General features: G+C 37.5%; 1 protein-coding gene across 1 annotated transcript in view; it reads right to left on the reverse strand.

Moving 5' to 3' along the window:
- Nucleotides 1-754: 754 nt before the first annotated feature.
- obscnb (obscurin, cytoskeletal calmodulin and titin-interacting RhoGEF b) overlaps nt 755-12407 on the reverse strand; it is a 66252-nt gene continuing 54599 nt past the window's right edge. Inside the window, exons 71-86 of the mRNA XM_048175570.1 lie at nt 10801-10940; nt 10258-10458; nt 10005-10081; nt 9741-9911; nt 9415-9574; nt 9158-9274; nt 8830-8994; nt 8075-8233; nt 7052-7229; nt 5677-5790; nt 5431-5598; nt 5122-5224; nt 4617-4746; nt 4423-4525; nt 3108-3150; nt 755-2295 (exon numbers count right to left, since the gene is read on the reverse strand). Of these exons, the coding sequence (XP_048031527.1) occupies nt 1209-2295; nt 3108-3150; nt 4423-4525; nt 4617-4746; nt 5122-5224; nt 5431-5598; nt 5677-5790; nt 7052-7229; nt 8075-8233; nt 8830-8994; nt 9158-9274; nt 9415-9574; nt 9741-9911; nt 10005-10081; nt 10258-10458; nt 10801-10940 (3116 nt within the window). The 3' untranslated portion in view covers nt 755-1208. The remainder of the gene's footprint in view (nt 2296-3107; nt 3151-4422; nt 4526-4616; nt 4747-5121; nt 5225-5430; nt 5599-5676; nt 5791-7051; nt 7230-8074; nt 8234-8829; nt 8995-9157; nt 9275-9414; nt 9575-9740; nt 9912-10004; nt 10082-10257; nt 10459-10800; nt 10941-12407) is intronic.

The following is a 12407-nucleotide window of genomic DNA, read 5'->3' on the forward strand; positions in this document are numbered from 1 at the left end:
CTGTGCGTGTCCGACGATTTTCACCATACACCATATAGACAGTGAATAGTAAACTGAAACTTTTTTTTTTTTACTATAATTTCTTTAATATCAATATCATGTGATATCAGTTTATAATACACATCCAAATATACTCTTTTATTTTTTAAAGCAACAACATCAGAACTTCAAGATGTACATTTTTATTTATATTTATTCAAGTTTTTTTTTCTTTTATCAGCTGAACACCCTTGGCAGTCCTAATTTATTTGCTTTTACGAAAATCTTTCAAACAATGTGATCCACCAAAACAACACATTATGTTACACATGCAAATTTTGGTTGACAAAATTTTAAGTTCAAATATGTTTATATATATATATATATATATATATATATATATATATATATATATATATATATATATATATATATATTAGTATTACTCCAGTAAATCTCAAAACTTTTTAAATCTGTAAATACTATGTGCTTAAAGTCATGTTGCACAAGAAATACTTTTTAAAATAAATCTTCTAAAGTCATTAAATAGATTTTGTGTTTGTTATGGTTCTTAAGTCTTAAAATCTCCCACCGCTATTCTTTTGTCAGTCTACAAAAACGTTGTACATTCACATTGCAACACTAAAATCTTCAGTGCAAGTTGACATATCCAAAGTTTTTGATACATTAACGGAGACCTCTGATTCAACAAGCCTCAGTGTATTACACATTAAAAACAACTCATGCAATCAACTTGACAGAAAAAGTTGATTTGGCTTTTTAGATGTTGAAAAACACACAAATATTTTCTCTATATATGTATTGCTGAGGTACATTAATTCCATATGACATCCACAATCTTATTGTTGGAGTCCAAAGGAGTTAAATTTGGATTTCTTGACAGACACATATTTTTTAGTATGTCCTATAGACAAAAAGACAGCTGTACTGTCCATATTTGCACATTCTTGTTGAACTTGCCGTTCCCGTTCCATGCACATTTGATTTTGCGCTTATGGGAAGTCAAGTAATTAGAAAGTCTTCATTAGGTAGATATAAACGCATCAAGTTTGGCAAGTGAATCCTATGCAAAAAGTGTTGCCTCAACATGGAATGATCTGCTGTTAGCAGAAGCTTTGCGACTGAATTAGATTTTACAGAAGTGTTCCCATTAAAGACTAGGGCTACTTGCAGGCCGGAAACAAGCTTCAAAGACACTATCCTGAGGATTACTGCTTTTCAAATGGCTTCCTCTTGCTGATCTGAAGAGTGACTTGTTCGGTTGGTGTGTAGCTGCAGGTTTGTGCGGACACTTGTGTTTTGAAGCTTTGCAGACCTCCTTCTTTTCCTCTCTGGACCTCGGAGCAGTACGTCGGCTGGACTTCGAACCTCGCAAAGCTCCTGGCATGGCGTGAAGAGTTGGATGAAGTTTCTTGTGTCACGTGAATAGGTATGGTCTTCTCTCGCCTTGACCGAGAGCTGCCGCTCGCTGATGAACCTGGAGTGAACATGCTGGAAATATGTTCCTTGAACGAACCAAAGAAACCCATGCGAGGCTTTGCGGATGCCACTGGACGTCCGACGTGCAGCAGAATGGGTTTGCCAACGACAGGCTCGTTAATTTCTCTCTGCACCACCGAGATCTCACTTGGCTTCTCAATAGGGACGTGATGGTCTGTACGGCTGCCGAAAGTCTCCCCTTCCTGAGGGACGTAGTCCTCGAGGTCTTCAAGAGTAAGAACTCGATTCCCATCGGTCAGTATTTTGCAGTCGCGGGCACCAAGTTCGTCGTCTTCGGGCTCCAAGACAACAGTTCCTTCTTCATCTCCATCGGAGTCAACCAATTCACACGAGTCACTAATATCTCCTGTAACGATTGGGTATGTTGTCATATTGTCAACCTCAGACACGTTCTGCACATTTTCCTCTTCATCCGTACCAGAAGAGGCTTGTAGAGCCATTGCGGCACCCATTGGCTCCTCTACTAACTTGTTGTTGGAGTTATTAGTGTTTGGATTGCCCGGTGGTGACAACTTGCTGGGGGAAACGCCCCTTCTTCTTGGTAACTTGGGTGATTTGTTCACTTTATACTCGATTATTTCCTCCACTTCCACCCATCTTGGGTTCCTGGCCGTGGCACCCTCCGGCTCTTGAACATACACTGTTGGTACAGTGGTCTTCCTGGCCAGGGTTCGTCTCTGTCTGGGTGGCTCGGGAGTGGACGTCTCTGAGCGGTAAGCGCCCATGGGCGATGGTCGAGGGGACGCGTGGCGTTTCATACGAGTGTTCTTCACCACTGTGGTGATGGTCTCCTCGCTTAAAGTGGAAAAATCAAATTTGTGAGTATGATTCATGATAGATGCACACAGCAGACATAAACAGAATTCATAGCATTAGTAAAAAATCTAATTTACAAACTGATATGTGAGACCGGTTTACACTTATGAGTACTAATAAAATAGTTTAAATAAATTTAAACTATTTGAATATATTTTAAAATGTAATTTATTCCTGTGATTTATTCCTCTAATAGGCTGATTTGGTGTTTAAGAAACATTTATAGTGGACTTCAACGGCTGCCAAAGTGGTTGAAGGTCCAAATGTCAGTTTCGGTGCAGCTTCAAAGAGCTCTACATGATCCCAGACGAGGAATAAGAGTCTTATTTAACGAAACGATGGGTCATTTTCTAAAAAAAAATTAAAATGATATACTTTTTAACCACAAATGCTCATTTTGCACTGCGATGAACCCTATTGAACCCCATATGAATCCTATTGATGTCCACTATATGGAGAAAAATCCTTGAATGTTTTCCTCAAAAACCTTAATTTCTTTTCGACTGCTAAACATCTTGGATGACATGGGGGTGAGTAAATTATCAGGAAATTGTAATTCTAAAGTGAACTAATCCTTTAATATTGTTGTGGAAGCTGTGATGTTTTTTTCATTATTAATTGATTAATAAAAAGTTCAAAAGAACAGCATTTATTTGAAAAATAAGACTTTTTTTTTCATTTGTAATGTGCCCTTGCTTAGTAAAAGTGTTAATTTCTTTTTAAAAATCTTACTGACCCCAAACTTTTGAATGGCAGTTTGTGTTTTGGTGCATGTACTGTATGAGACTTACATAATTATGGTTTTCTTCGGTATTTTCGTCTCTTGTTCCGTTACTAGTTGAAAAACAACATAAAAATGGTATTAAATAGGTTACATAAACATCTCTTAAAAACATTACATTTATTTTCAGTTATCAAATTTCAGTTGATTGACTGCTTGTCAAAGAGGTACAAACATGATGCTGAATTATGAAGAATACATTCAGTCAGATTTCTAAATATAGGTAAATTTACATTACAACTTATACTTTTCTCATTTTCTCGACCTAACAATTTCTAAAACCATCTTTCATAGTAGCCCTGTTATTAAAGGATTAGTTCACTTCAGAATTAAATTTTACTCACCCCCATGTCATCCAAGATGTTTGTCTTTCGTTCTTCACTCGAAAAGAAATGAAGGATTTTAGGAAAACATTCCAGGATTTTTCTCCATATAGTGGACTTCAATGGGGACCAATGGGTTGAAGGTCCAAATGTCAGTTTCAGTGCAGCTTCAAAGAGCTCTACATGATCCTAGAAGAGGAATGAGGGTCTTATCTAATGAAACAATCTGTAATTTTCTAAAAAAATAAATATTATATACTTTTTAACCACAAATGCTCATCTTGCACTGCTCTGCGATGCGGCACGCATTACATAATCACGTTGGAAAGGTCACGCGTGATGTAGGTGAAAGTACCGTGTTAGGGCGAAAAACTACATCTCATTTTCTTCAAAATTGTCAGACATTGTTATTTTACCTTTTTTTTTGTAAAGGCCGTTTGACTTGGTCTTTGCACGTTCGCTTTGTAAACACTTGCTTGGTACTTCTGCCTACATCACGCGTGACCTTTCCAACGTGATTGCGTAATGCGTGGCGCAGTGCAAGATGAGCATTTGTGGTTAAAAAGTATATAATATAAATTTTTTTTTTAGAAAATGACAGATTGTTTCACTAGATAAGACCCTTATTCCTCGTCTGGGATCATGTAGAGCTCTTTGAAGCTGCACTGAAACTGACATTTGGACCTTCAACCCGTTGAACCCCAGTGAAGTCCACTATATGGAGAAAAATCCTGGAATGTTTTCCTAAAATCCTTAATTTCTTTTCGACTGATAAACATCTTGGATGACATGGGGGGGGGGGTAGTAAATTATCAGGAAATTTTAATTCTGAAGTGAACTAATCCTTTAAAAACAATAAGTATCGTAAAAGAATTTGTACATGCATGTTTTTTAAATCCCTTTTAAGTTTTCAGCAAGTGAAATCATAACAGATGGGAAACGCTGTCATACTTTTAATGTTTTTAACTAGGTGGCATATGTGTGTTGACAGACGTCTCTTACCTTCTATAGTGATGGCCTGATCTGCTCGACGTTCTCCCGCCATTGCCACAGCAGGAGTGATGAGCTGTGCCGCACACCTGGCACTGCCCAGACGGTTCGACAGCTGCAAATGAATAATTTGGTGATCATTGGCTTATTTCCTCAGGGTTGGAGTAAAGTAAGAACTGTAGGGACTCAAGTAATGTTCTCCATACCTCACACTCATAGTGTCCGAGGTCTCTTTCTCCAGGGTTCTTGATAACTAGGACCAACACTCCACTGCGTGATTCACTGTATGTCTGAAACTTCTCCTGGTCTGTCAGTAGTTTACCATCCTTAAACCATCTGTGCAGGGAAATGGCTTAGTTTAACACTAACTCCACAAATTTGGTCAGTGAAATGGATGGCATTGTTGGGTTTAGTTATTTAAGGAATGCCTTGATTGGATTTTAAACATGGAAATAATATATACTATCGTATAAAAGTTTATCATTAGTAAAATAACTGTTTTCTATTTTAAAATATTTCAAAATGTAATTTATTCCTGTGATCAAAGCTGAATTTTCAGCATCATTACTCCAGTCTTCAGTGTCACATGATCCTTCAGAAATCATTCTAATAACATTAACATATAAATGTCTTTAATAATATTTTAATGAAAAAATAAATTTAGCTGACCTCCAAACTTTTGAATGGCAGTGTAAAAAATGGAGTGACTACCTTATCTTGGGACTTGGTGCGCTCTGAATGGTGCAGGTGAACTGAGCATCTTCTCCTGGAAAGAGTGTGGCGTTCCGGATCTTATTCACAAAACGTGGAGGTACTGCAAGAGATTGATTAAAAGAATAGCAAGAATTTAATTAAACCTTTTCACAGATTGTGAAATCTGTTTCAATTTGCTCCCCTAACAGCAACATAGTGTCGGGCCAGATCCGGCCCAGATCTGGTCTGCGTGTAAACCACATGTACCAGATGTGGGCCAGATCTGGGCCACACTATGTTGCTGTCTGGGTCACATCCGTCACTCACCCTGCACGGTGATTTTGCCTAGTGTGCTGGCGTTGCCCGCAGAGCTGGTGGCAAAGCACATGTACTGGCCAGAGTCGTCTGCTGTCATGTTGTCCAATATGAGTGTGCAAGAGCCATCTGGGTCCTCAATGATGATGTGATGAGGATCCGCTTCCACAGCTCGCCCGTCTGTTTGTGAGAGTCGGATGGATGAATTACTTTTTAGAAGACATCAAGATAGGAAACACCCAAGATTTGGTTCCTTACCTTTGTACCAGGTGACCTGTGGTTTAGGGGCACCAGTGACCTTGCAGGCGAGCTTTACTGTCTGTCCGAGCTCTGCTGTGAGGTCTGTCAACACCGAGTCGAAATCTGGAAGGCCTGTAATAACAGTAAAATACTACATTTTAGGACTGGGGTTTATTATTATTGTAGTATTTAAGAACATGACAGTATTTAAAGGTGCCGTAGAACGTCTTTTTAAAAGATGTAATATAAGTCTAAGGTGTCCCCTGAATGTGTCTGTGAAGTTTCAGCTCAAAATACCCCATAGATTTTTTTATTATTCAGTTTTTTAACTGCCTATTTTGGGGCATCATTAAATATGCGCCGATTCAGGCTGTGCGGCCCCTTTATATCTCGTGCTCCCCGCCCATGGAGTTCGCGCTTGCCTTTAACAGCATAAACAAAGTTCAAACAGCTAATATAACCCTCAAAATGGATCTTTACAAAGTGTTCGTCATGCAGCATGTCTAATCGCGTAAGTATGGTATTTATTTGGATGTTTACATTTGATTCTGCATGAGTTTGAGGCTATGATCTGTGGCTAACGGCTAATGCTACACTGTTGGAGAGATTTATAAAGAATGAAGTTGTGTTTATGAATTATACAGACTGCAAGTGTTTAAAAATGAAAATAGCGATGGCTCTTGTCTCCGTGAATACAGTAAGAAACTATGGCAACTTTAACCACATTTAACAGTACATTAGCAACATGCTAACGAAACATTTAGAAAGACAATTTACAAATATCACTAAAAATATCATGTTATCATGGATCAAGTCAGTTATTATCGCTCCATCTGCCATTTTTCCCTATTATTCTGCTTGCTTACCTAGTCTGATGATTCAGCTGTGCACAGATCCAGACATTAATACTGGCTGCCCTTGTGTAATGCCTTGAACATGAGCTGGCATATGCAAATATTGAAGGCGTACATATTAATGATCCCGACTGTTACGTAACAGTCGGTGTTATGTTGAGATTCGCCTGTTCTTCTGAGGTCTTTTAAACAAATGAGATTTATATAAGAAGGAGGAAACAATGGAGTTTGAGACTCACTGTATGTCATTTCCATGTACTGAACTCTTGTTATTTAACTATGCCAAGATAAATTCAAATTTTAATTCTAGGGCACCTTTAATAGATGATGATGTTTCATAAGTGGAGTGTGTTTTGCCATCCTTTTGTTGGTCACAGAGCATATTTGCTGCAATAATCCAAAAGACAATGGGAAAATCCTATTGTTTTTTTTGTAGAGGAAACCAGGGTGATTCTAACTTCTGGGTTAGCCTACAAAAATAAGTCATGACTGCAGTGAGCCATGCTAACATGTACATCATGCTAACATTGGTGACTTACTCCACGCTGGCATGCTATAACGCTGCTGAAGGTCACGGAGGTCACGCAGCCATGAGTTCTTTATGATGACAGTCCGCGCCTGCAGTGTGTATTTTCTCACAGAGTCCTCACGCTCATGCCAGATCTCAAATGCTCTCTCATCACCCTCCACGGTCTCGTTCACATCAATGTTTGTGAGCTGAAGCAAAACAATTCAAACATAAAATACATTACATTTTTTTATACAATATTATTATATAAGTGACATTATGAGGCAAAACCAGTAATTAAGAAATCTGTCAAGACATTTAGCCGATATCGGGTCATTTTAAATAATCGGCATTGGCGCTTGCCGTTGTAAATGTTGTGTAAAATATGTCACTTAACTCTTTCCCCGCCAGTGTTTTTGAAAAAAGTTGCCAGCCAGATCCAGCATTTTTGATCATTTTCACAAAAGTTTCATGGCCCCCAGAACATTTTGTTGTATCTGAACGCAATATATCAAAAGAAAGAACAGAACCTCTGCTTTTAAACTAAAAACCCGTTTTATTCTAGCTTCATGCATTCTTTTTTATCAACCTTTGAATGTGGGTAAGTTTCATTAAAAAAAGGCAACATTTTGAGCAAAAAGCTGAGAAAATCACGTTTTCAAAGATTGGATTCAGAACGATGATCAAAACACAAATGGAGTAGATCGAGTCCATCAACACCCCCTAACTTGCACAGTCCTATAGCTCAACATTTCATTTTGTAACGTTTTGATTTTATATGCTGTTTAAAGTTGACAATCGCGTTATTTTACAGATGCATCTGCTTACATATGCTATCGCTTGTTTCTGCTTCTTCTTCGCCTGTGTTTTGATCAGGAGATTCAGTATTCTTTCAGAAGATGTGTAATAGCGCCCCCTACCATATAACAGTGAAAACAAGGAAAGCAAGAAAATTCTGTGGGGGAAGCGTTGTCTCATAAATGACGGAAATTTTCATCAATAGCGGGGAAAGAGTTAATTACACTCATTTAAAAAGTTTCTGCTAAGCTCCAACCTTCATCATATTCTTGAACACATATGTTTGGGTGTCCATATTTGTGTCTCTCTTCTGCTTGCAGATGACCACATGGTTTTTGAAGAGGAAAACGTGTCGGTGGTGACCTCTGGCAGATGATCGAATTCCAGGAGCTCCTTCCCAAACAGTGAAAGGCCCCTGTAAAACAAAGAAAAATGCTTCACTTTATAATCGTGCATTAGAAGCAAGTTGTTAAATTTAACTTCAAGAAAGTGAAATTAACAATGTGAGAGCACTTTATCACAAAGCAATTGTGACCCTGGACCACAAAACCAGTCATAAGTCACACGAGTATATTTGTAGCAATAGCCAACACTACATTGCATGGGTCAAAAGGATCGATTTTTCTTTTATGCCAAATATCATTAGGATATTAAGTAAAGATCATGTTCCATTAAGATATTTTGTAAATTTTCTACAGTAAATATATCAAAAAATGTATTTTTGTGAGTGGATATGCATTGCTAAGGACTTCATTTAGACGACTTTAAAAGCGATTTTCTCAATATTTTGATTTCTTTTTGCACCCTCAGATTCCAGATATTCAAATAATTGTATCTCGGCCAAATATCCTATCCTAACAAACTATACATCAATGGAAAGCATATTTATTCAGCTTTCAGGTGATGTATAAATCTCAATTTCAAAAAATTGACCCCTATGACTGGTTTGGTGGTCCATGGTCACAATTGTCCTGTATGTTAAAGAGCGACATTTGAGATTAGGGACTGTACCTGTCTAATAGGTTCTCCCAACGCCTCCAGGTTGGCGGGGTAGTTCTCTATGAGAGATACATGGTGTGTGTTCTCTGAGCGCTGGGAGAGGGACGACACCATTGCATAGGCCTGCTCCAACAAACAGCAGTTCTGACCATTCCTTGCTTTGTTTCGGATCAATTCCTATAATTAAATCATGGGGAATTGGAAAGGGATGCTCACTTTCAATAATGCATCACAGAAATCACAAGACAATTCTTAACCGCATTTTTAGATAGATAGTTATTCAGCATTTTGCAAGTGGAGACACAGAAACACAGTATTGTGGTATTCAAGTTTTTATTACCTTCAGTAAAACCCTGTACTTTTGAATTCTCTCTGGTGGTTTCTGAAGGTAAGCATTGATGCTGAGCACCGGACCCTCTGAGGTGTCAACATTTGCCAACTCTGAGTCTGAATAATTCTAATGAAAGAAAGATATAAAACATGTTATGTTCTGCGTCTTCAGAATAGCAAATTATTTTAGTTCACAGACTTTCTTCTAATGTAGTTTTCATGCCCCCAGAAATCCGTGACTATACTGTCAGTATTTTGTAAACCCACCTTGAAATATTGGTGCACTTCTTTATCACTGATGACAGACTCAGCCTGTGACTGTCCAATGAGATACTGCAGATATTTCTCAAAACCTTCAGAGTTTCTCAAGAAATGCATGGCAATGTCATCATCCGTGTCACAATCGCGCAAACCAGGCAGCAAAGAGCTGGAAAACAGACAACAGTCAAGTCTTCCTCAAGCTTTTTCCTGCTATCACATCTGTATGACAAGACTAGCATATAAATGAAGAAAATAGTTCTTAAGAATGAAAATTTGAGATATAGAGTTAACCATAGAATTAACCATAATATTTGATTGTTTGAACTCTGTACCTGCTGTGGAAGGATTTCAAATCACTGATATTACGGAAGATGGTTTCCTTCTGGCTGGTGATATCAGGTGGTGTGCTCTCCTCGTCCACACGCTTCAGATGGTGTGATGTGACGAACTCAATCTCCTTCAGAAACTCGGTCTCTGTGTTGATCAGCTCCTGAACAAGTTGACTAGATATAAGTGAGACAGAGGTAGAATGAGTAGAGTTCTCATACAGAATAAAATGCACATTAAACACTGTTTTTAATGTGTCTAAATTTTACCAGAGTTTCTTCTTGTACTCTGTCTCGGTGACTTCCTCTCTGGTGGTCTCTGGGACGTCTGTTACGTCTGCAGACAGCTACAACACAACCAATCCATCATTAGTAAGAAATTATAAAGACTTGTAAACACTATGAAAAGCTATCATTACATTATGTGCATTTTTAACCCTAGTGTCAAATCCATTAGTCCATTATGAATGATCCAAATTTAAGCTAAATCACATTAACCAGTCACAAAAAAATCTAAACAGACCTTCAGTCTTTTGTCAAGATATGCAGGTGAGACCCATCCCTGGCGAGACGGGTTGGATTTGGTAGGCTTGGTGCGGACCAGCCATTTGAGTGGGTGGGCGGAGTCCAGAACCTCCACATACTGGCCCTCTTTCAGAGCGATGGTATCTTTACTGACACCCATGGGGTTGTAATCAGCTGTCACCACGTAGATATCAAACATCTGCACGGAGATGCACGGAGATAACAGTTCATTTAGAAAATGTGTAGTGCTCTCTTCACATTTTAGAATATGAGAATGCTCTGGATTCTGCTTTTAAATATCCTTCTGTAAACTGAAGATTAACCAGATGCTTAATTCACATAATATGAACTACAGAATTATTATTCTAACATAATGTTTGCTTCCACTTTTCAATGCATGGTAAATAAAATAAAAAAATCTTATTTAAATAGAATGCAACAGGTCTGACATATAATAATAATAATAATAATAATAATAAAATGACCTCAAAGTGGCAAAATTAGCTTGTTGATGACATAAAGAGTGTGATATTTGTGATACCTCTCCCCTGGCATCTCCTTCATCCGATTCAGACGATGAGTCCGCGATCAGAGATGGAGGGCGTGATCGGCCGTGATATGGAGATGGTGATGGTGTTTTTGTATCATCATCACTGTCAGCTCCTGGGACACGTAATGTAGCTTGAAACAGACAGTGACAGAAAGGATAGAGGAAGAAAGCGATAATGTGTCAATTACGCTCATTTCCAAGACACAATAATGTTTAAGTACCAGCTCAAGAAACAAGCTCAGCTCAAAAACATTTGCTCAGATTAAGGTAATCAAAAACCAGCAGACTATATAATTTAATAATATTAATCTGGACATGAAATTTGAATAATAATAATTTATATATATATATATATATATATATACACACACACACACACACACACTGTGCATATCTTTAACCTATGTACTTCAGAATTTAAATGTATTCAAAATACAAATTTCAATGAATTTCAAAATACAAACGATATAAATAACATCAAATAAACAATTAAACAATGGCGTTTGCGCGGTAATGATTTCTCGCGAAATCGCGATGACGAATTCTTCTGCTGTGAAATATTGCCGCCTTTTTTAAAATACCGCGAACTGATGGTTAACAAGGCTAATACTGTAACCCCAGTACTGAAACTCTGGCTAAAAACAGACATTTCTTTAAAAGTTAGAGAGCCCGACGAAATACACGGTGGTGGTAATATGAAATAATTTGGAAATAATATCGCCAAAATGGATGCCAAGAAAGACTTATGAGGAAAACTGTCCAGTTTCGCAGATCTAAGAGAAGGTAAGCAGCAATAATCGTTCTTATTTAGCCTATAATTCAAGTATCTTCTGAGTGACAATTGCTTTACTTTGTTACTTACAGTTAAAACGTGATTGTGTGATTGAGAGGGTGATGGAGGTGCGTGAAAGGATAAATTGTGATGGTGGTTTGTGATCCACTAGATTTAAATCTACAGTACAAAACAATCTGTGTGTTATTTTACAAACTAAGTTTACCCAGTTTTCTCAGTTTGGGCATGTATTCAAGAATATTCATCAGACAAGCTTCATGTAGTGTAAAGCTTTTTTCATTGCTTTTGTAGAGACAAAAACGATGTAAATAACAACAGTGAAAGAAAAAAAGTTTTTTTTAAATTTATTTATCATTTGAGCTCACCTGTAAGGTCCATTATTATTGTTTTTTAATCATCTATGATTCCGGATATAATAACTAATGCTGCATGTTTCTCCTGTGATTTAACATCATGCTTGTGTATTTAAACAAAATTGTGCCCAGACAAACATTAATGTATTGCTCATGCAATTCCATATCTAAATGAATATACAGTGAGTGTTTATCCATTTTCTTTGTGTATACTGAAACAGAGACACCTTGAGAGTGTAAAAATGAGACACTGAATTTCAAAATGTCCAGTTTATTCTGAATTGTGACAAAATGGCCCTGATTTTAAAGAACCATGACTTTATTACCACTATGCCATACTTCAAGCATTTTGTTCTTAACATATCAATATCTTAAAATTAGGAGCTTATTCCTTTTTTTCTTTTCTTTTCTTTCTTTTTCTTTTTTTTTTTTCTTTTTCCTCAAAGAAATAG

Source organism: Megalobrama amblycephala, linkage group LG22, assembly GCF_018812025.1.
Source record: "Megalobrama amblycephala isolate DHTTF-2021 linkage group LG22, ASM1881202v1, whole genome shotgun sequence".
NCBI classification, from domain to species: domain Eukaryota; kingdom Metazoa; phylum Chordata; class Actinopteri; order Cypriniformes; family Xenocyprididae; genus Megalobrama; species Megalobrama amblycephala.